This window comes from Neodiprion virginianus, chromosome 1 (genome assembly GCF_021901495.1).
Source record: "Neodiprion virginianus isolate iyNeoVirg1 chromosome 1, iyNeoVirg1.1, whole genome shotgun sequence".
NCBI lineage: Eukaryota > Metazoa > Arthropoda > Insecta > Hymenoptera > Diprionidae > Neodiprion > Neodiprion virginianus.
The window spans coordinates 4,271,446-4,296,669 of record NC_060877.1 but is presented as its reverse complement, the minus strand read 5'-3'; the positions used below and the strand labels follow the sequence as shown (position 1 = coordinate 4,296,669).

The window sequence follows — 25,224 nt, the reverse complement described above, 5'->3', positions numbered from 1 at the left end:
GCGCTTTTCCGCATCCGGTTATACATTATACGCAGGTATATTATATACCGGCTATAAGTTCTCCCAGCTGCGGTATATCCTCCGCAAATTATTGCTGGAGATGGTTTGTACACGCGGCGTTGAAATTCGTTATACCATCGCATCGCATCGATTAACGATAATCAGGATCATGACGTCATGTTGACGTGAATAATAATTTTATCTTCGTCAATGTTGCCGCCAAGCTTTTTTCCCGTATAGCTGCACGGTGTCCGATAAAAATCCGCAACAAATTCAAGGAACTTTTCCAGGACGTTTTCAGGTTATTCAAGGACATGCGAAATACAATATTTACAGGACACATAAAATATTCAAGGAAACTTCCAGGACCGCTGGGCACCATGGTTAGGTTCTTTTTCTTTTAGAAGCGGATTTATTCGACGAGAATTCAAACGGAGGATATATAATATAAATGTATATATATATATATATGTATATATTTATATGTACACATATTGTGTGTGTGCAATAAAAATCGCGATGCATTTAGTATTTAAGGGTGTACGCAAGTTATTCGCGCCTGGATAAACGGAAGCTGCAGTATGCTTGAAACTCTCGGAGCGCGCCTTGTTATATGTATGTACATATATAATAACACAACCTCCTCTCATATTTGTGCAGTATAAGTTGATTTGAAAAATACACAGAGTCGAGAGCTGATTGCGAGGATGAAATCTGATTGGAGGCAGTACAGGCGAGAATTTCCACCTTTGTACACGCGTCAATTCTCCAATTCACCTCGGATATTTCGGCGAGGTGAAAAGTGAGAAAAAAAAGAAAAATAGAAAAAACTTGGAATAAATAGACCGTCACATTTTTTATTTGAAATTATACATACGTGCACGTGTTGTCGTACAAACGCATCGATGGGAAATTACGACGATATAGCAAAAGATCAATCGTTGGTCAATTTTATTATCAAATTTTTTCATCGTACGCAGCGTTAATTGAGGCGATAATAACTGAATTAATAGTTTATAATTTTCGCCATTTTCAATTTTATTAGTATTTTCATTCAGGTGTTTATTGATAACAACAACGTAAGTCAACTGGACAGCTTATTATAGGTTTGTGGTTTCAATTTTGTTTCAATTTTCAAAATCAGATTTCAAATTCGTATCATAATCAGCGAACCCATATACTTATAATTTAAAACACGCATCTCGGAAATGAATTATTCCTTATATTATTTCTTTCTAACAACAATAACTTACATTATATCGGAACAACTACTCTCGAGTATTGTAAACCTATTGATATACCATCAGAACTATCAAAAAAAAAAAACAAAAACCTTAAAGAAATATGTTTTCGCAGATGTCTAAATATGAAAAAAATGTACATGTATGAAATAGGCGGTAAGTACACCATACCGCTATGACTCAAGTGGGTTAAAAGATTCGTCGATGAGGGCCGGTAATTGCAGTCTATCCGAATAATCTGGGCCATCCATACGAGTCATACCAACCGCAACTAATCGTTTAATACCCTCGTCCCGTCGGTCCTACGGATGTCCCTTACCCGCTTCCGTATGCGTGGATGTATGTCGTACGTGTGTCATACCTGCAGCCACGCCACGGCGATACAGGATGATTTATTGCTTTGATATCCGGCAAGCTGGACGACGGTTGGGTAGGTTGGTTATAGGTATGTAGGTATGTAGGTATAAAGTCCTCCTCTACGATACCATACACGGGGCGTAACGCAAATCCCCAACGACGCTGACACAAATGCACACGCATATCGTGTCTGCCGTGACGCGTCATGAATATTTCATGACATTAGGCAAAAATTTAAGAGACTGTTCGAGCTGATGATATATATTTTTACACACACACACACATATATATATATATTTCGTTGGCAACAAATTCGAACGCGTTCCATAGACACTGGGCAGTAGTATTAATACGTAGGTATACGTATGGGGCATTCCACCAAGTATCAATCAGGATCGGAAATTAACATTATCGATTTAATACAAATTTTTTTCCACAAAATTACTGGTCGAAAAATAAAGCCCTGATTTTTGCTCAATTTTTCTTTAATAATTCGTGTCCGAGATACCTACTGCTATTTCGGTATCACACATTTTCTAAATACCGACAAAAGTCGAAAAATTTTGGGAAGATGCGACAAATTTTTTTTGTAGCTCAAAAGTCGGATTTCGAAATTACCGAGAATTTAAAAAAACATTACTTGTTGAATGCATTTTTCACATGTTCATATTCTTTTTTCATTATAAGAAACTTTCTGGTACATTTTCATATGAGAAATGCATTACAGAAGTAATTGTTGACATTTTCATTATTTTCGAGATCCAACTTTTGCTGTGACGAGATCTCAATCTTTAAATATGGGATGTAAAATGTTGTCACATTTTTCTAGAGTTATTTAAATTTTTATAGATCTCAGAAAATGGGCGATTTCCAAATAGCAATACCTCGGACACGGATGATTGAAAAAATTTCAAAAAAAGTCAGGACTTTGTTTTTCGACCAGTGCTTTAGCCGAAAAAAATTTGGATCAAATCGGAAATATGAATTTTCAATCCTGACCGATACTTCGTGGAATGCTCCATATGCGAACGGGTTATACGGTTATACATTATAATTCCGCACCACTGGTGGATTATAATATTGCGATTTAACGATTTTATCACATGCAAATTAGGCAACGATGTCCTTTATGATTAATTATTATAGAGGCAGAGAGTGAATAACGTGCATCCGACGGATGCGCACAATTCCTGTCTATTTAGGTACACAATATGATACGATCGGATATTGTGTACAACAAAAATGACCAAAAATAACCGATTACTTCTACCCGATTAATCGCGTATGACGGATTATTTTTCAAGCTCGATTAATCGACCGTCTCGATTACTTTTCCTCACGATAGGTTTTTCTTTTTTTACTCCCATTAACCACGCGATACGATGTCAATTTATACGATCAAAGTATCAATCGTTATCATTGTCTTACTTAGCGAGTACCTATTTGATGTAACAAGTGAAAGATGAATGAATATATTTACATGATATCGAATAATATTTTGAATGAAACTATAAATTATCAAAAAAGTTTCCGCCATTAAGACCACATACTGAAATCTACGAAGTTTGCCATGTTCGATTATTTTTTTAGACTCGATTAATTGATACATCGATTATTTTTAGCACAGTGGGCATCGCTCAACAGTGTTAAAAACTTTTGCTCCACTGAGAGAAATTTTTAGTTCCAGTTACCGCTCCGTCCATAACTATTTTCATTTTTTACCACAATCGAAAATGTATAGTTCTGGGTAGAAAATGAAAATTAGTTTTCTAGCTGTTACCAGAAATTCTAGTATCCGTTACTGTTCTTTCTCATCACGATCACTCTCACTAGATTTTCTCGCAACTGTTGCGAAAATTTAAGACGTTAAAGTCTTGTTTAACTAAAAAAGTCGAGCATTAAATTCTGCTGAAATTGTGTGAGAAAAAAAAAAGAAAGAAAATTGACCGTACGACGATATTGAATCTTTAAAATAAGGTTGCTATATACATATATTTGTTTTTCATGCAAAATTTCTCACAAGTACTTATATTTTCAACGATTGTTATCTTACACTCATTGCTTTTCGTTTTATCAGGCTATATACGTAAATTTATCTTAAAGAGACGGGCGACTAGAGAAAGGGAGAGAGACGGAGTCGAATGAATCGAAGCGAAGTAATAAAGAAAGAAAAAGAAAAAAAAAAAGAAAAAAACACGAGTTATCGAGAGGGAGTCTTATATATACTTACGTTCGAGGTTAAGAGCTTTATTACAAAGGGTACTCAAAGGGCTGTGCTCAAAGTAGAAGTGAACGGTGAGAAAGTTAGTTTACAGGGTAGAAGAGAAAAAAGGCTTTTCACGAAATCGGGACAAAAGGGCAAACACGAAAGAAGAAAATCAATTTCAGACGGGAGGCACGAAAGATGAGTAAAAAAATTTTCCTCCACACTGTAAAACACCAAGTTGTACATACATACTCCGAATTGCATATTGCCATAAGTAAAAGATTGAATTTTAAATAATAAATTTTTGCAACGTGTTTTGTTTTTCCCATAAAAAATTTCCAACGATTTTCTTCTCATTATTATCATTATTATTCATTTATAGGGTATAAATCATCAAGTATCGTTACATAATAAACGCCCTCGTACCTTTGACATGCAAAAGATCAAATGTCTGCAGATATTACACATTACATATCACACTGTACATGATTTATAAATTTCTTTTTTCGCACAGCAACTCTTTTTATTGGACCAGCGTGTGCAGGTATAAACGTGTTTATAGGACGAAGAAAAGCGGCGTCCTCTTCGAGGACGAGAATAAGCGCGTCGGCATTTCTTGGATCTAGCAAGTACGTATAGCCGAAGTCCTTTGAGGCGAGTACACACAAAGTTACACTTGCTCTCCCTCTCTCGTGAACAAGCTCTTGGCATAAATTGGAGAACTCCTACGACCTGCATACGTGCCGAGTTATTTGACTCGTGAGAAAACACGTGGTCCGAGACACGTTAAGCGCGTTACACCGCATATCGTACAGTGATATTAAATGCACGCCTACACCATGCATCCGTATCGCGTACGCGCCGATGGATATTAATCTCAGATTATACGTGCAACGACGAGGTTGTAATAAATTTGCAACAAATTTTAGGCAGGCTAAAAATGCGAAGGAAACCAATTTTTCAAAGACTCAACATATTTATTTCATCCATAAAAACCACCTGCTCCGTTATTCTTTTCTTTGTTTTTTTCATCTTCGTTTTGTCGGAAACCTGTCTTTGTTCTTCTGCTAGCTACGCGTTTCAAAGATTCCCACTTTGTTCTGTACGTACGTAATTTTCAATTCAACACATACGTGTACACGGGTAAATGGTCTGCGTAAAAGAAAAATGAGTTTCCCAGATCTCAGTCGCGTTATAATATCACGAACCGATGTTTACCAATGATTTTATTTACATCCGAGATCCCGTAGGTACAAAATTTTATGTTATACACTATTAGCCTACGCCTATACCACATTGCAACAACAAAAACAACAACGACGATGATAATAACAATCTATATCGCGTCTGTACGGTGAATTATTAAAATTACGATAAAATCCATTACGAAGGAGCTTTTGTCAGCTTTGCAAGTTCCGATTAGTTTCTCTGCCTATAGATACGTGCTTCGTTCTTCGTCCTTCGTTCTTCGTCTCAGCAATTTGGCGTTCGAAATTGTTATTGTTATCAGTTTTTTTTTTTTTGTTTTTTTTTCCCCGATCGTTACACGTATCGAAGCTTGGATGAGTGTTGAATTTTTTCACTTCGTTTTTATTTTCTTCCTTTTTTTCGTTCGCCCAAAGTTGAAATTATTGGAACTGATAGGTTACAAATGCGAATATCGATTTACACTTCGCATATAATATTCAAATTGCGTGAAATTGTATTTCCACGGAGTCTCGACTCGACATGTATATGTACGTATTATGAAATTTGAAACTACTTTGAGGTAACAATTGGGTCGCAGGACATTTTCACGTTACACACACAGGTATGATGTTGCATAGAACTTGTGTATCAATGCACGTACGTATAACACACACGTATAATGTCTCGAAGAGCCGTTATACCGCCCACGAAACTCCATTTGCTCGAAAATATCTCGAGGGAGTTTTATACAGATACGTATGTTTATAGTAGCATCGAGGCAAAAGGGGACAACTATTTATAGAATGAAATTTAAGGGAGGATTCGTCTAATGGTTACCAAAACTTCCTCCCTAAACTCCCAAAGAGAGAGTGTTTCGTCATCGTTTTCATCTCTACGCGCGACAAAATATCGAAGTAATTTTCATTTTTACGTAATTTTAATGGCGAATAAAAAACAATTTATCCTTAGTTTCAAACGGCAATGATACGTGGGAATATATATATTTTTTTCACTCTCTTTTTTTTTTTTTTTTACGAACAAAGCGTGAGGGAAATTATTCCCATAGGTGAAAAATCAGCCCCTGCGTTTCGTATGACGGTGTATGTTACACGTTTTATATAACGGAGCGAGATTTGTGCCGAAAAACGGGGGGGAGGAGGGAGGGGGGGACAGAGAGATGAAATATTGGTTGCTCGTGGGGTTTCTGGAGCTGCTACGGGGTTAACGGGGGTGAGGTGAAAGGGGGAGAGGAACGAAGGGTTCGAGGACGTAAATGGACCGACCGAGAAAAATGAGAGACGAAGAAAGAGAGGGAGAGAGAGAGAAAGAAAAAAAGAGAAAAAGGAACGATGCCAAATCGCCGTGCCATAAGAAATACGATATATATATATATATTGTATGTGGGGTAAATTCTAATGTGATAATTCATTCCCTATACGCGGCAGGAATTATTCGCAATTCAAAATTACAGTTTCGTTGTAGAAACGCCCGCGTTAATGATCGTTACAATTATTATATAATCCCGCTTGCAGTTGTGATGTGAGATATCGAAAATACTCAATTCGGAATAACGTCTCTTAAGATTTCAATTATTTTAGCAAACAATCAATTTCGGACGTACGGTTGGATTTAGTTTTTTATTGCAGACAATTCGTCTGTACAGTTAAGAAATTCGTGTAAATTCTTCGAGTTCACGTGTCTCAAGAGAATTTTTTTATCATACCTTATGATCATATTTTAAATATTAATATTAGTAAGAAACGTGGCGGAAATACTCATCGTTTAATATTCCGCAAGTTGATAACTGACACTACAAAACCGCGTTGATCAATTCGCTGTTGTTGCAAATTTCCTGAAAAACCTTTTCGCCCAACGATCGTGATAAGTCATTTACCACGAGGATAAAAGTGCGGTGCGATAAGATTGAAAATAAAAAAAAAAAAAAAGAAAAGAACTTTCCTCAGCCACACGAACTGTAACATAAAGAAAACGTTGGAAACGAAAATTAAAAATCAAGGGGGAAAACAAAGTGAGAAACGATAATTGGCTTGCAAAAAGAAAAGATACGAGAAAAATAAAAAAAAAAAGAACTCAACGCTTAATTAATAAAAAATCGTCACAAGAGTTTTTTCACACCACCCATCTAACTGCGAAGTTCTAACCGTTGTAGCGTTGTTTAAATATTTAACCCGAATGAAGGTAAGAATTGCTGAAAAGAAGGTAAAAAAAAAAAAAAAAAAAAAAAAAAAAAACAACAGCAACAGACAGGCAAACAAAATTAAAAAAAAGAAACCCCGCAAAATTCCCTCCCGCGGCAATATTATTTATAAACGAGAGCCGAGGCAAATATCGCTTCTGAAATACTCGTGCGCGGGTAAATGATTATTATACGTTTCATAACGGAGGTCGGAGGAACAAGGGATAAAATGTTTTAAAGGCTGTATACCTTATTTAACTTCACCTGCTGCCTACGTAGCACGCAATTTTATATAAAACTCATTTCAGATCCTGCAGATCCTTTCATTTTCGTATACATGTAATTCAATCATTTTTGTTTCAATTCTTCGTTCTCTCTACCATGCAAAATCATTATAATTATATATTTATTGTTTGCAAAAGTTCGTTTCTACCTTCGTAAAAATACCAAGCAAAGGGGAAATGTTTCGGTGCAAGGTTACGTGATAATAAAAGAGAGTAAGAGAGAGAGAGAGAGAACGAGAGGGAATGAGGGAGGGAGGGCGGGAAAATATGAAGGAAGAGAAGAGAAGGAAACAAACGTAAACGAATAAAAAAGAAAAAAAAAACCGACAAGAAAAAATTAAATGGTGCAAAAAGGGTCGTCAACTGTTTAGCGAACCTTAAAATTTCTCTCTTTTCCCTCCAGTTTCTACCTCGGTTAACGGGAGGCGATAAAAATCCAACAAATGTCCCCAAAAATTTTTCTCTCGCTCACCTTTCTTCTCCACCAACGTTTCCTCCCGCTTTATTTTTATTATTTCATACCAAAATTTCCTCACACTGTTTCAGGCTCGGTTACCGGCGTTGCCTTCAATAATCCATATTGCATCCAAAATGTACGTATACCCAACCTACACAATGTTGTAGGTAAATTTCCGATACATTGAAGCGGAGGGAGGAAAAAACAAGAAAAGTAAAAAAAATAAGTAAATAAAAATGGTAGGGAGAGTGGCGCTCAAATTGTTTGTACGACCAAAGTATAAGAGGAGGGAATTGAAGGTAGCTGGTTATCGATTTATAGGGTTGTCACTGAGTTCACTTATACCTAGATTCACCCAGTTTCGTTTTACGCCTCCCATCCACACGTACGTACATCCATACATGCATGCTGTACACACAGGACTCGGTCAATAACAAATTGAAGGCGACCAGGCGGAGGGTTTTCAACTTAATTACGATTGGTCGGGCGATAGGAAGGTATGTAAGCAGAGTTCGTTCGGTCAATATTTGCAGAAAGGGTCGCCGTATCCGCCAAATAGATTGCAATTTTTTTTTTTTTTTTTGTTTTCTTTTTATCCCTCATTATCATCATCGTTGTACTGTAATATTTTTATACTCGACAAATTTACAGGCACGTAACGTAAAGTGAATCGCTATTCGTCTGTTCGTTTAAAGATGTTTCAAATCCGATTAACGACGTGTGAGAAAATGAAAGTCTGAAAACAATGCGTGTCGAATATGTAAAATAAATTTTATACCCATATCCAGGGTGAAAGAAGTAATTATTTTATTCGATTTATTATTCGATAAAATCTATTTTTTTTTTTTTTGCTCACGGTAATGTAATTTTGAAACGAAACAATTTTCTTACATAACTCTTGGTTACAATGCGAGTTTTTCAATTCGGTAAAATTATATACCGCCTGTCGTTTTGTAAGTAATTTCGATGCTTAGGCAAGGGTGGAATTAATACTCGACTAACATAACGAGACGTGTTTAGTGAAGCGAAGTTAACTCTAATTAAAACCCGTCAAGAACTCCTGACAAGACAAATTCATTGTTCAAGCAGCTCCTGCAAATGAATCTTTCATCCATTCATCCATTTCCTGTTTACATATATATTCGATGTATTATACATTTAACAGGATGAAATAAACGAGAATCGCATTCGAATTCGTCGTCATTAAATTTTCGAATATCTCTACAACTCTGCTCTGAACAATCGCTCGAATGGAGTTTCTTTCAATATTTCGCATAATATTCATATCTGTAAGTATAAAACTACCTGTAATTATAATTCGCAAAACCGTATATATAACACCGTTGCAAAAGTCCTATGCAAATAAAATTCCACCCTTTAAGAAAAACTGAGAGAGGAAAAAAAAGTAATTAACAAATAAAATACAAAAATTTTCACACAGAGAGATGAGTGAAAAAAGTTTACTCCAATTATTTTCACTGATTTCGTATGTTTGGTTTTCAACATATACATATATATATATATATATATATATATATATAGCTTTGCCTACGGGGCAAATGCACATCCATGCTATCCCAAGCACAGCCCAAACCCAAACCAGCAAAGCAACGTAACGTGTAAAGCGGAACTAGGCGCGATAGGTTCGATGTCATAAAACTTTCAAATTACCTGAAACTCTCGACCCGGAAAATTGTATCGCATATGGTAGGATGGCTACACATATACGTACCTATTCATATATTCCACCATCGGAGATGAAAAATTTTTAAACAAGCTCTTGCGACTAAACATAATTTCCAAAAAACACTGACATTATTTTCCAAGTCATATATATATATATATATATATACACATTTATTACATCATACATTTTTGTGTTACAGATTTTAGAATTGATCATCTTCATTATTTAATTCACGCGAGATGCTTAGCGTCCCTCCATTTTTTTTTTTTTCTAGCTCTTCATTTATCAAACTACTTTTTTTCGTAATAATTCTCGGGTTTTTCAGTTCCACGCAGTCCCTGAAATATTTCCAAGTCAAAGAAAATATAAAATTTCTTTAATTATTGCAAAAATAGCACATGTAAGCAAATGGTTGAAATTTTTACTTTTCCACGAAAAAAAAGCATTGCCTGCTAATCTAATCAAGCTTAATAAACAGCAAAAAAATTTTCTTGTCGTTTTTGTTTGCCCGTCATATTGGATTCACCATTCTGAATTTTCGACTTTCAAGTGGATCCCATGTAAGGAAAAATGTACGCATGAAAGGGTTAAACAGGATGCAGGATATATCGGATATTTAATCCAATACAGTTTGAATTAGAAGATAAATAAATAAATAAATAAGTAAATAAAAACATAGATCGTGCGGAAAATGATATGTTGCAGTAAGTTGAAAAAATACGTCTCTGCTTAATTGCTATATGCGTGTATAAATTGAGCCTGAAAATGAACGGGTAAGTATAGGTTATATAAAATTATCTATAAATTGTAAGTTTTAATAACCTGCGTACAATAGTTTATGCGTGACATAATACACGCGTGCGTATCTTCGGCGTCGTATACACGAGTTCGCCACCACGTTTCAAACGTGTATAAATACCTCGATACCAGCCTTTGTCGTCGTTTAGATTTTTCCGATAACCAATTAAAAAATTGCCTCGGGTTCTCCAAATTATACCTATATGCACATTGTACATAAAACATAAAACGTACAACACGCGAGGCTATAAATGAGGGGAAAAAAACCAGGTCTCACTTGAGGCCTTGCTGTTGGTGATATTAATATTATTCTGGTCTCATCGTTGCATATTATTACGTATGTAATGTATAAATAACAAACTCTCTCTTGACTTTGAATATTTTTCCAAGTTTTTTTTTTTTTTTTATCATTTTTCAAATTCTGTAAGCAAATTTAACTTTTAGAATGTATATACATATATATATATATACAAATTCACGGATGATAAATTATTTTAAATCAATCAAAGAAGTAAATGGCATCGTATTTTTCTTTGTGCCTAAAGATTTCCGCCTCGTCAGCATCTTCGCATCGTCTTATCCTTTTGAAAATAATTGTACGTAAAACAAGGAAAACGGTGATGTAGGTGTATACCTGTTAAAGGAAACAACGAGGTTGCGGGTGCTATAGAGCTGATAAGAAAAGAGAAACGGAAAACAGACGAGAGGACAGAAAAAGAACGAAAAAAATAAAGAATACAAGAAACGAAATCCCCAAAACAGAACAAAACTGAAACCGGGTTAGGAGAAAACGGATTGTCGCAAAATCCAAAGGAATTAGCCTGCAGAGTTTAGATAAGATGCCGTTGATAAGAAAGTCGCGTATACGTACCTACGATAATAACGTCAAATGTATGTATACATATATATGTATATGGCAAAAACAACAACCTTGACAAATGCCTCAGGACCCTGTTGGTTAAAATAATTTACAAGCATGTTTTTCTAAAATAAACAAATTTAAATTAGAATAAAGATAATAATGCAAAATTGTGATAACAAGTAATACAATTCCATGTCCAATAAAGATTAAAACTGTAGAATACTCTAATCCCAGATCCGTAATTATTATTTTTTTCAAGAATAACAGAAACGTTGTAACGCACGAAGAAAAGAAAAGTGGAAAAACAACATAACGATATATTCAATCCAGGCATAGGTAAAACAATTTGTCTCGCGATTTCGTAATAAAGATGTAAATTCGAAAAAAGAAACGTCTGTACGAAAAACGAGAAATTTTATGATGTTATTACTGCCGCTGGCAGCTTTCAGGTCTGAAGAAGTACGAGAGAAATGTAGAATAAAATTAGAAAGAGAAGAAGAAAAAAAAATCGTCAGTAATTTTCACGCGTCGATCTGTAACTTGTTACATAATAAATTGCAAAGGCGAGCAGATTTGCGTGTTCGCAAACAAATCTAACGGGAAATGTGTGAAAAAAAACTTGCCAAACGAATATAAGGTATTGAATATATGTAATACATGTATACCTGCATTATATCATTTATCAACTTAAACGAAGAATTTAGATATTGCATAACTTGTGCAGCTTATACGTTACTCCGGAAGACGCGAGGAATAGATCGATGAAAAATTCATGTAAATTGGTCGTATAATCCCTGACAATGACTTTTGAGGTCACAAACATAACAACAAACAAACTTGCATTAGCCTTTTATGATATATTACAGTATTTAAGGGTGTTTGAGAAAAAAATTATTGCGATTTTTCACCGTGACACTGCCCAAAAAGTTTTTCAGGTTAAAAGAAAGGCTCTGTGAAAAAGGCTCGAATTTTTCTAGTTACCGTAACAAATGAAATTTTTCTCGGTGCAAATTATTTTTCACCAAAACATCCCGTTATTGTAAAAAATAACAATTGTAATTTCACCCCCCACGTCACGACCCGCGGCCGTGTGTCTCAAATAAAAACCCTTTGATTATCGATCACGTGTACAACGTAAATGGAATATAGCTTTAAACTCTGTAACTTCGAGTCTGGTTTATCGGCTCTTTAGCGTCGCGACGCTCATCGTCCGAAAGGGGGTCAGAAACCAGTGACCCGGCATTGCACGTAGACATTCAACTGCAGCATGAACCGCATCCCACGTTTCGCCTGCGCGTATCCTTTCAAGCTTGAGTATGCAGAGCATGGAAGCTCGGTAATAACAAGCTCCGCAAAACCGCAAACGGTATGCGTGGTTACGGAGTCTGGAGCAGCTTTGCAGCGTGCGGAAATATGCCGTCAGAGTCGAGTGTAAGGCAGTCGCATACATACGATTATTCATGTATACGTATACGTGTGTGAGAATAAAAAAGAAAAAAAAAAACAAAAAAAAAGACAGCTCGAAAAACGGTACGAGTTTAAATAACCGTTTGAGAATCTTTGCCGCAAAGTCCGGATAATTTCAAAGGGTTTACAAATAAACATAACCCGGAGTATATTCCGTAATCTGTATTTCACATGGATGATAAACGAGTCGACTGTTTGCGGACAAATGTTTAACAGGATTAATGAGACGAGTTGTGTGCAGCCTACATTTGATACTAATTACGATGCAGAAGAAAAACAAACAAAAAATGAAAAGAAATAAAAAATTACAAATCAAAGTACTACAAGAATTGTTTTTCTTTTCTTTTTTTTTTTACATTAATTGCAGTGATTCGATAGTAGTCCATTAATATTGATGTGTAACGAACAAGCCTTTCCGCGTAATAGATTAAAAAATGTGGAATAATCGGACTGCAGGGTCAAGGCGAGAGTAAATCAAGGAATCGCATGACTGACCCGCGTCACGGTTACGGGCTCGATAAACATCGACGTTATATACGTACGTACGGACTGTGTGTAAAGGTGAGAAAAATGTAAGGAGAAAAAAATTCGTACGAAAGCGGACGAGCGTGTCGCAAATATCCCGAAAATTGTTAAAATAGCGCGACCGCATTTGGTGAAATAAAAAAAGAAAAAGGAAAAAGCTCAAAACGACATCAACCGCTAATTTTTCTCACCTCTGATTGAAATTCTTCAATCGTTACAACATCATCGTCATCATCGTTGTTTCTTTTAATCGATCAAGTATAAAAATCGATTTCGGCATGTAAATTATCCAGTCAAATTTGAATGCAACCGCAACAACGATTCAATTGATCGCTATTAGTGTTATTTATGGTGCAAGTTGTACAAGTCGAATCGACTACACCGTAGCAAAAGCTTGCGGTGCGCGACGAAGATTGAATTTAAGTTACATAATATCCATATAAGTTTTTCGGTCTTTAAATCATAGCTGTGGATATTCATACCTTATGGAGTATATATATGTATACGGTTAAGCGTCGGGGTTAAGGAGAGTTTCTTAATTAACACTACAAACACACACACACACACACACACACACACACACACGCAAGAGAAACACACTCGCGTAAGAAGTTATAACGTTAATTATTCCATGCCGCAAACTATTCGTGCACACGTACTGTTAAGGGAAATGGTGCCTAAAATTGGTGGGAATGAGAAGAAAAAAATGTGAAAAGAAAAAAGGAAATAATTTCAGTAACGCAAAACTTGGGGTTCAAGTCTTAAACAGTCGCATCGGTTGTTTAACAAACACTGTTAAACATGATTCTGAATTCACTAAACATTTAGGGTGCAAAAGAACAGTCAAATTACGAAATCGGGTTGCAAATTTAAAAATTCGGTGTAGCGACGTAAATTACCATCTATTTGTCTTAAATTTACGATAAGAATGTTTGATTTTACCAAAATTTATAAGAAAAACAGAAGAAGGTAATTTGAATTTTCTAAATAGTGTAATAAATTTATGGTACTTGAACGTATGGTGATTTCACTGTTCCGTATTCGAATTAAACTTTCAATACAGTGTGGAAAGTTCCATACAGTAATTTTTAACTGTGAACAGAATGGAATTGGAGCGGTGTAAAAGTACAGGAAATTATGTGATAGGCACGTTCTAAAAGTTTCGGTAAATTGGATTAAAGTACCTACGGTTTGAAAAACTTTTAACGCAGTTATATACGTATATCATGCATGTATAATGAATATTGTATATACGTACAACCTTTATACCTGTAAAACCTTTTCACGAGTTTCGGACGGGACAGAATCGGTGTATACATAATGCAAAGGTGGAATATAGTTGTTCAACGTCGGTAAAATGTCCCCAAATTTAAAGTACTTCCCGCAGATCTCGTTGAAAATCTGTTCAAGTGAAGCGGAAGAAGAAGAAGGAAAAGGTGACGAAACTTACCTGAAACAGATAAATGGAAATTTCGGTATTATATAACATATAAGATGAACAAATATCGGCAAAAACAATTAATAATAATGTGAGAGGTTAATTTTTGAGATAATTTTTTTTCTCTTATCTCTTCTTGCCAAATATTAGAAAACATTTCTCTTTTATTTCATCCTTCGCTAATAATTGCATGCGGATAATTAATTGGCGAGGTTGCAATCTTTTAGTAATATCAGAGGCATAATTTCCGTCATGACGTATATATATATATATAAATATAATAAACGAGGCCAAAGTCGATAACATTAACCCGTTCGCTTTAAAATAAAAATATTAACTCAAAATGCCTTTATTTGAGTAAAGAAAAACTTTTCGGACAATTTTGAGATGTTTCAAACACGTTTCAGAAATGATATCTTTCTTTTTTTTTTCGCAAAATTTGCATTTTTTCCCTCGGTGTGAAGAACAATTCTGCAAAACAAATAGCGGCAATCGATTTGTCAGAAAATTTCACCCTCATTTCATACACCTACTTTACAATTATTTAATACGCAGTACATATCTCGAGAAAATCGTTGTTACAAAAAAAAAAAAAATGTCACTATTTCGCACATTTATATCATACAACTGAAAGAGTTTAATTTAGAAAATCAGATTTTTGCTCAACGCTTTGTTAACGGTTTACCAAATTTCAGAATACTACTAGAGAGTGGAAAATGGAGGCGGGAAGGTGGAGGATGAGGATGTGGGTCGAAGGTAGGGAGACACGGAGGCTCGAAGAGTCCCTCGCATAAAACGAACCGTTCCAATATGCATGGACATTCGCCGGGAGCGGAAGTTCAGGTACCTCTGTCTACCTACAAGGCATAGTCTGTATATTATGCAACACCTTCTCCCAGCCTCCCTACACACACATACACACACATACATACATACATATGGAAGGGCACCCATCCACCCGTCCTGCACTTTCCTCCACCCTCTTCGCTCCTTAGACGTGCGTGTTATGGCTTCTGTATTTATGAGGTTAAGGGCCTTACACGGAATATCTATACCTGTGTCATACCGCCACACCGTTCCCGTTTATTACCACGTATGTATGTACAGATATTACACGTATACCTTGTACGCAAACATGTGTGTACATATATGTAAGACGATTCGCGTCAAGCTGCCGTTTCAGTTTCATGATTTGGGCTATTTTCGCATCTTCTGTTTTTTTTTTTTGTTCATCGTCAATTTTAAAAAATCATCAAGATCCAAGAATGATGAATTTTTTTTCCGAAACACCCCAATATACACGAACACGTCTCAAAATCCATCTCCGTCCATTTATCAACTAGAGAAAAAAAAAAAAAAAACGGGAACTTAAAAGTATCCCGGACTCGTAGCAATCGGAGAATCGATTCTAGATTCATTTTGAGGTTTTATTTTGTAATTATCAGCTCGACGATATGCAAAACTTGGGGTGTTGGGTCGATAATACGAGGACGAGCATCGATAGCACGGTTGCTTGTTGTTAGAACGAAAGTGATACGTACGCGATACAAGAGCTTTACGAGAGAGAAGCGGCGCCCCGTGTCTCTTTGTCAATGCCCGGTTCCGCACTCCCGTCCACACCACCGTGTGATTTTATTAAAGAGGACACGATACGTGCTCTGAAGTCAACCACTCGGCCATACCGCCTGCTTCGACATCACCGCGAGTATCCAACGCGTGTGTTAATAGAAATAGAGTCACGTACAAGTCCAATGCGCGATACGCGTGTACCGCACCTACGGCATATGTGACGACACATGTGAACATCGTGCAACAAGCGAAACTGCATACTGGAATCAGTTGAGTTTGTCGGACGCAATATCCGCTCTCCGCATTCATCCGTACTCTTGGTATATACGTAAATGTATATATATATGTATGTATACGTATATACGAGGTACATAAGCACAGACACAACGATACGTAACCCCATGCGAATCATTCGCTCATTTCCGGTAGTAAAACCGCCGCGCGCCGCCTAGCCGAATGTGTGTATATTTTCCTCCTCGAAACACGAATGCCAAATTAATTGATTCCCCCCCTTCGTTCAAATACTCGATTTCATTATACGTATGTATGTAACACGCGCTACAGAACCACTGCGAAAGGGTGAATAGAGATTTTTTAATCGAGTCAGAACAGATTCGAGATCACAATTTTACGAGCGGAAATAACGCTGCTGGGCCAAGCTTGGCACGATCGTTGATCGTGTGTTCGATTATCACGTGCGTTGAACTTGGTTTTTTTTTTGTGTAATTTTCTAAAGTATACATTCGGCGGTTCGCGAAGAAGGATCTCAAACGATACTAAACTTGAAATATAAATAACCTGTTCATTCCTGTATCATTTATTAATAATGTTCGTCTGTTTGAACCTCTCCATTTCTAATTTTGTTTAAAAATTTTTTTTTTTTTTTTTTGCAATTTTCGGAACTCTGAAACAGACCCCGAATTTTTTAAAATTTTTTATTCAGCTGCATAATTATTTGTAAATATTGAAATTGAATTCGGGAAAGATATTTGTAAAATTGTGAAAAATTCTCAGAAATTGTTTGTTCTGTTTCAAATATTTGACGACTCGATATTTTTCCAATTCATCCAATTGCAGAAATATTTTTCAACATAATCGAAAATAGTGAGGGTCAGACGTTGGTCGAATTCGCATGGAATTCCCCATATGTAATACGAAGTAATATGGATCGTGATTAAAATATCAATGTTTAAGAAAAAAACCGTGCTTATATACGTGAATAAAAGTACTATTTTCTTAGGGTAAAATTAAACATTTGTCTCCAAATTAGCTGAGGGTAACTCCTTAAGATCTGGCGTCGCAGCGAAACCGAGAGCACCGGGCTAATTACATAATTAAGTGAATAATACAAGACTAAAGAGGGTTCGTGAAGAAAAATGAAAAGAAAAGAAATTCTCAAATGATACGTAGAGATTTGAAAAAAATGAAGTATGATAATTGGCTCGAATCGTCTACGCGTTCTTTAAATTTTTGCAGAATATACTATTTAACTGTGTACATACATATTTACACACACATACACACATGTTCTATGTAAAATTTACATAGATTTACGTATAACAATTACCGTTATCAGCCGGTTGCAGAAAAATCTTTTCCACGTATTATGAATATTGTAAAATAAATTGTGGAAAGCGCGTTCTTCGTAGAGCTTAACGAACGCTAATTAGAGACAGGGAGGGAATTAAATTTTCACCAAGCGTTTGATATGAAAAAAAATTTTATCTATCCTCCACCATTTTTGTACGAGGATGAACTTAGTAACGTCACGGTAATAATGCATTTTTAAGAAAAATTGTTACTTCGCATCTCTGGAAATGTCCGAGAGTTAGTAAACCATTATAAACAAAAGATGTACTTTAATTGTAAAAATCCAACTTCTTAAAAGTGATTTTTAAATTGCCAAATAATGTGGATATTTTAGCCTGAGGTTTCGTTACGTTATCCTGATCAATTTTTGGGCAGCGAGCAGGGTGAAATATCGCAAAAATCGATCGTTCGAAATTAATTACCGTACAATATTATACCTCTGTTTTTCTCTTATTCTATTTTTCCGACCTTGCCGGGAAAATATTTAATAAAAACATCTAACATCAAACAATAAATACTGGAAGTATGGCTATTTTTTTTTTCAAGATTGATAGATAGTTTTTGGTCCAAAATAAATCAAACGACAAATCACAAAATTTATAAAAAAAACCGATATCCCGCAGTCAATAAAGCTCAAGCGAAAATTCACCTTCAAATATACGGTGAACATTTTTATCATCGTCATTATCATGATTCAATTTTTTTTTCTTTCCTCATAAATTCTGCCGGAAGATATTTTCCATACAGAGTTATATTACCATTCCAATCTTAGAATTCCAATTTTTTTTCCTTTCTCTCTCTCTCTCTCTTTCTTTCTCTCTCTAATCTTTTTCACCTCTTGCCTCTTGAAACTCGTTTTATCTCGCGAAAGAGAATCGGTAATTTCCCGCAAGGTTTTCCAGAGAACTCTGGGACACTATGGACATATATATATATATATGTGTGTGTGTATATGTATAATACATGTAAGGACAGGTAGTATATAGAAGCGAGAAGGAATTTATTCAAATCTGTAACCGGATCGAAGATCCATCTCCGGTTGACGCGGTTAAGAGGAAGACTAGTCGAATTTTTGTCAGCTTGACAAATGCGTTCGGGAAGGGAAAAAGGTTGGGGGTGCAAGTTTAAATCCTGCTTAATACCATAGCCTACCTCAGCAGAAGAGAAAGAGAGAGAGACAGAGAGAGAGAGAGAGAGAGAGAGAGGAAAAGAGAAAAGAATGAGAAGGGAGATAAGGGACAGGAAAAAGAACCGTTTTTCGTATCTTGCTCTCAGACGTAACGCAGTACGAGCTACTCGACAAATTTCGAAGAAAGTGTCATAATATGAGGTAAATATAATTTTTCTTTTTACTGCGCATCTGCCTGGTAAGAATTGCCAAAAATAATACATCATCTTTTCCCGATTAATCGAGTATAATCGATTATTTTTCAAACTAGATTAATCAACTGACTCTATTATTTCTTCTCACAATCGGTTTTGTTTTTACTCGAAAGATATTTTTTTTTCAACTGCACCGTTTCAAAAAAATACGAAACAATCGATTAGTCCGTTAATTTGTACCGATTCAATCGTCTTCGATTATTTTTTTACACTGCCAATAATCGATGCATCGATTATTTTGAGCTCAGAAGCATTAATGTTAAAATGACGTCGCTACGTCGAATTGAAGCGGATCATTGAAAGTTTTTCATTGTATAGCAGAGAAAGATTTCATATACATATATAGCTAAAATAACTTAGTTCGTAATAAAGTTTTATACCAGTTCGCACTTCGCTGCTGAATCGAATATTATAGGAATGAATAATGAAATAATACGTATAATAAATGTAGGTGGAATATTGCCGCGTAGCAGAACTCGCAAGAATATTTACTAGCTTGTCTCCGTTTTTTTAAAAAGTATTATATGAATAATCCGGTCGCAAGGCGTGATAATGGAAGGGAAGCTGTGAAATCAAAAATCGTTACCTTGAGAATAAGGCCGCGTAGCGAGATAGAAGAGATAGAAACGAAATTTTCAATTTTATTATAATATATACGTATATATCGAATCGTCTGAGCAGCCGTGCCCTCACCTTTCTTAATTCAATTTCTAATTTCGCGAAAGGGGAAAAGCAGCGTAGAACATTCGTTCACTTCAGAATTCAAATTGGATCTGTCGCGCAAGAAGGCTAAGGATTCAATTTCAAGACGTGCTGCAGCGAGGATGATACGGATACGAATATACGTGTGTAAAACATGACTTTCACGTATTTATTTATTTTCTTTAAATCATAAATTCAATTTGCCATTTTTCGCTTATATTCACCGCAACTGTCGCAATCAAAATCGTCAGCCAGGCGAGACGTCGTATTTTTCTCAGCGTCGCATCGCGCTGTATACGATAATACACACCGACACATAATAAGGATATTCAAAATTACGCATTTCACGCCAAACTTGAAAGCAAAAAACGAGCCCGTATCTCCGTGGAAGATAAATCGCGCGGGGCACGGAAGGCGAACAACGTAAGACATAATGTAAGCTCGGCACGGAGCCCGCAAGCTTTATAAATCAGAGTTCTTTAAAAGCCCGTTTATTAAAGTTGGTAGAGTCTTGTGCAAAACGGCTAAAATTTTCTTCGTAGTTGGTTACAAATTACAATGCAACTATGTACTGTATTTATCCCTTTTTATACCAACAACAAATATTATACCCACGTAAAGTTTTAGTGTATAAAGATAAAAAATAGTTACAAACGATGGTGTTAAAAAAAACGCTTATCAGCAGAATTTTACTCTCTACTCGTGTTCAATTGTACTTTATCGAATTCGAAGTGTAATTTGAGAATTGATTGCAGGGCACTGCAATATCATATTCGAGATACGTACCGACCATATGAGCAACAGAAATGACGATTAGCGAACACAGTTACCGATCGAGCTGCGAGCACGAAGTGTGTCAATACTGGGATCGGATGCGTGTTCCAAAACGTAACTCGACTAGACCTCTTCTTATTTTTCCTTTTTTTTTTTTTTTTCTCTCATCATAGCTATTGCGATTAGACCTCTTTTGACCTTGGAACATATAAACATAAAGGAAGCCTGGTATATCCTTTTGTGTAAGTTTAAAACGGCTTAGAGATTAGTTCCTCTCTTTGTCTAGCGCGCCCGTAGAAAGATAGTAGAAAGAGACAGCGTCTAAGCTTTATACGCGACTTGCGCACGTTTCAGAACGCTCGTTGATAGGCAAGATTTTGCATGACCAATAAGAAACGCACTTGGATATATTTGAAATCCGAATGTTTCCCATTGGTAATTACGTGTTGACGGATCAACAGTTGAGACTGACAAGACATTTATCATCGGCTTGGTTTATTCGAGATGCTCGGAAGTGATCTTGTGCGCTAAGTAAAGAAAAGGTATAATCAGGCGGCGAGATTCGTTTTTACAGTTGAAAACTTCCACATTGTAATCCAGAAATCGGGCAGCGAAGCGCTAGCTATAAAAATATTCATTGTAAGAAGCGGGGAATCCCCCATTCCACCACAACATGGCAAAAGCGACCAGAGCAAGGCAAGAAGTATCCGCGAAAATTTTCAAAGAATTTTTCAACATTCCATTCCTCCCGAAGTCGTCCCACATAGATGACTCCATGCAATTTCTCGATTACTGGTACGACTTCTACAGTACGCTGAAAGAAATTCGACCGGGCAAAAACCAGGATTATACGATCACGGACTTCCTCGCGGTGTTTGAAATTCTTCCCCCCGAGCTCGACGAATTAAAAAAATGCGAATTTCTCGGCGACACATTTCGGGATGAAGGTAATTATTCATCTCGTTTCTAACATTCTCCATGTATCTTTCTGTTTTATTTTTCTATTGACGACGTTTGTATTATTATCCAATATCGCTATGGATAAATAAATATTTTATTCTATTCTATTCTATTCACAGTTAACGAATTTTTCTATCTTATAAACCTGTAGCGAACTACGACTTCGCGTCTGGGAGGTATCGAGACGCCGTGGTATCGTACACTCGCAGTCTGATGACGGCACCGCCAAACACAGAGTGCATCGCAATGACGTATGCCAACCGATCAGCAGCCTTGTACCGGTTGAAAGCGTACGCGGAATGCATCTCCGACATAGAAAGAGCCCTCGACCTTCCTTACCCAGATGATTTGAGACAGAAAATAATTACCCGCAAAGAAGAGGCTGAAAAGAATATGAATAACTCTTGTGCGGAAGACAAAGTCGAAGCGATTGAAGACGAGCTGCAACTCGCTTACGGGCCAAATGCTAAGTTGCCAGAAATTAGCAAGGCAATCGACATTGTTCAAACTTGTCAAGAGGGGTTGAAGCTTGTGGCAAAAACGGATTTCGATCCAGGCGATGTTCTGATTATCGCAAAGAGGCAGTTGGCCGTGGCGGAATACGACCAAGATCCGACTTATTGTCATGATTGTTTAAAGCCGTCCTTGTGCCTCATTCCCTGCGATTATTGCTGCGAGGATGTCTACTGCTCGACTGAATGCCGTATCAGGGCGTACGAGAAGTATCATCGCATAGAATGTAAAATACAATCCACTCTGGCTGCGTCTTTTCCGATGGATTTGAGAGCGCTACTTTACCAACTGAGGTGTTTGAATATTTTTACCAAACAAGGCGCTAACTTGAAAGCCATACTGGATGATCTTAAAGAAATTGATGATAATTCAGGTAATTCAGCTTCGAGGATACTTGACCTTCATGATAATACACCTTAAACTCATGACTGAAATGTTTCGTTTTCTCAGATTCTGAAAAACTTGAATTTACCGACGAACAGTTTACTCCAAATTCACGGCAAGCGTTTCTGAACATGCTAAGAAATAAAAATTCTAAAGCAAAACACAATTATATTTCATTATTCGAAGCGGCTTACATCGCAACATTGCTCAAGAATCATACCAACTTTCTTCAGAAAAATAGTGACCTTCCAGTTGTCGCAGATATAATGACCAAAATTAACAAGATTTGGCCATGGAATCATTTTGGGGTGAATATACTTCGTTCCTAAATCGAGATACGAAATTCTATTGGAAGAAATATCACAAATCTACGGTTAATTCTACCATTTCAACTGATAAGGATCACAATGATTCTTATTGTTAATACAATAATTACAGATCATGTACCATGGAGAAAAGAGAATTAAAGCGCGTGCTGCATTCCCGATACTCGGGCTAGTCCAACATGCGTGTGTTAATAATACTATAACATACCTCGACAAAAAGGGAAGAATTGTAATACGTGCGTCGCTATTCATAAGACCTGGAGATGAGGTAAAATTTTTGTAACCTCAAGACTTTCCTAAAACTGTTAAATTCAACGCCACCAACCTCTCACTAATTTCCAACAAATATTAAAAATTTTCCATAATTTCAGATACTTCATGACTACCAGCAATTGCACTACACGTTCCAAGAAATGTCAAGCAAATCCGGACGATTGGTGCAGTGTAGGCGCAACTGCAGCAAGTGTGATAAATCATTCTCGTACCCAATCGAAAGACAGCCAAATATTAAAATAGATAAGAGATTACTCGTAATTTTGGAAAAGAACCCTTTCAACATTGAGGCACTGTGGAAACTGCTAAATATTGTCCGCAGGAGCCAGCAACCTTTCACTCTACAAACACAGGTCGTAAAAATCCTCCTGACTGAGGGATACGAACAGCGATTTGACATTGCGGTGAGTTTAACAAATGAATCGAAGCACGCATGAGTAATAAAATTATAATTATTCTATAGATCTTTCAATTTCAATCTGTGCCCTTCTTACAGATTGGTCACATGAACTTGTACATGCTTGGCGTATTTGAAAATATGCCGTAATTTTTCGAAAGACAAAAAAAAGCATGAAAAGTCAGGCCATGACAGAATCTAAAACGGAAATCAACTGTTGTTAATATATCACCATTTTGTCAATTTGCAATATGCCGTAATTATGCGAAAGAGAAAAAAAGCCTGAAAAGTAAGGCCACGACAGAAACTAAAAAGGAAATCAACTGTTATAAATATATCATCATTTTGTCTATTTACAATATACCATTGTTCTGTTTTATGATTTATTGTGAAAATCTTGCATAACTTTAAGATGCAACAATTCATTTTTAATATTTTTTCTTACCGTCTCTGTGTCTTCAAATCAGCTACAAAGTGTGAAATCGAGTGATCAAATGAAATAAGAATAATTGTATGAACAATTCGTACTGTAAATCCAGTTTTCCTTGTCACTTTTCATATCGTATTGTTCATATTACGATTAGAGATTTCCCTTTACGATTCTTGATTTTATTTGAATCTCGCGATATTCACACGACTGCTCGAAGTTTGTGCCGAAAGAATATTACCTTATCAAAGTTATTCGCAAACTTTTTATTCACACAATTTTATCCTCTCTACATTCAGTGACGTAGAAGCGTTTACACGCGAATTTGTAACGTTTATGTTTCTTACCATTTTATTTGTGGAAGTGAATAACAAAATCGTATATCGATAACTCAAAAATATTCTCTGTAATATTTTACTTTTTGGAAATAAGTGACAAATCGAGAATAAAGACTACAACCATAAACCCTTCGCGCGTTTTACTGACCGTATTTATAGGAAGCAAGCCAACTTAGATCCTTTCGCACTTTTATTTCTCCAATATCTTTTCCCCGTCGACCCGAATGAGAGAGGGTGATACCCGAAAACCTTTATAACCCTCGATAAACCTTCCAGGAAGTGAATTTCTCCCTTTACCCATAGTGATTTCCTCATTTCCCGAAAATTGCTCGTATTATCATCCGTAGTATACGGGCGACCCTTTTGTTTCAAATTTCACGACGATACATAAACGCGTGTAATCGAAGAATGCAATAAATGCGTAATTATATCGTACACCGATAAATCGGAAATTGACAAAGCATCTCACCTTCCGGAATATGAAAATGATCCCTTCTTTATTATTACACCTACCAATAAATACGAGGAAAATCGACCTTTGTTCAAATTTTTTCGGCGACGATATCTGCCGGCGAAACTCGCTCGCTGAACCGAATATGCATATTTCTCTTGAGAATTTTCACTCGAGCCGACATGACAAGGAGGGTTAATGGAAAGCTTTTTTCACCGGCAGAAAACCTCTGTAAAAATTGAATTTTTTCGAATTCGTTCCACCTCGCGAAAGCGAAGAATCAGTGATTCCAGCCTAAATTATACATGGTATGTACATACCCATAGGTACCTATGTTATATACATATAGCTGAATACATAATGCGTACCTAATATAGAATCGTCGAGTATAAAAGTCGAAGAGAAAAAAGGATTTATTCAAATCTAGATC

The 25,224-nt window shown here is 36.2% G+C and overlaps 2 protein-coding genes across 4 annotated transcripts in view; one reads left to right on the top strand and one right to left on the bottom strand.

The window, feature by feature from the left end:
• LOC124296738 (tetraspanin-5) overlaps window positions 1-25,224 on the bottom strand; it is an 89,808-nt gene that overhangs the window by 42,687 nt on the left and 21,897 nt on the right. The window lies entirely within an intron of this gene.
• Window positions 21,161-23,740, top strand: LOC124296735 (SET and MYND domain-containing protein 4-like). Its single transcript, XM_046747053.1, has 6 exons — window positions 21,161-21,672; window positions 21,837-22,571; window positions 22,649-22,890; window positions 23,021-23,176; window positions 23,280-23,585; window positions 23,678-23,740. The coding sequence occupies exons 1-6, from the start codon at window positions 21,399-21,401 to the stop codon at window positions 23,726-23,728; spliced, it is 1,764 nt and encodes a 587-aa protein (XP_046603009.1). The 5' UTR covers window positions 21,161-21,398; the 3' UTR covers window positions 23,729-23,740.

What these genes read in the sequence shown, in the direction of transcription:
- LOC124296735 (XM_046747053.1), top strand. Translation starts at nt 21,399, where the DNA reads ATGGCAAAAGCGACCAGAGCAAGGCAAGAAGTATCCGCGAAAATTTTC. An exon ending in CGACACATTTCGGGATGAAG is followed by an intron (nt 21,673 to 21,836) that starts GTAATTATTCAT and finishes ATAAACCTGTAG; the next exon opens with CGAACTACGACTTCGCGTCT. An exon ending in TCATAAGACCTGGAGATGAG is followed by an intron (nt 23,177 to 23,279) that starts GTAAAATTTTTG and finishes CCATAATTTCAG; the next exon opens with ATACTTCATGACTACCAGCA.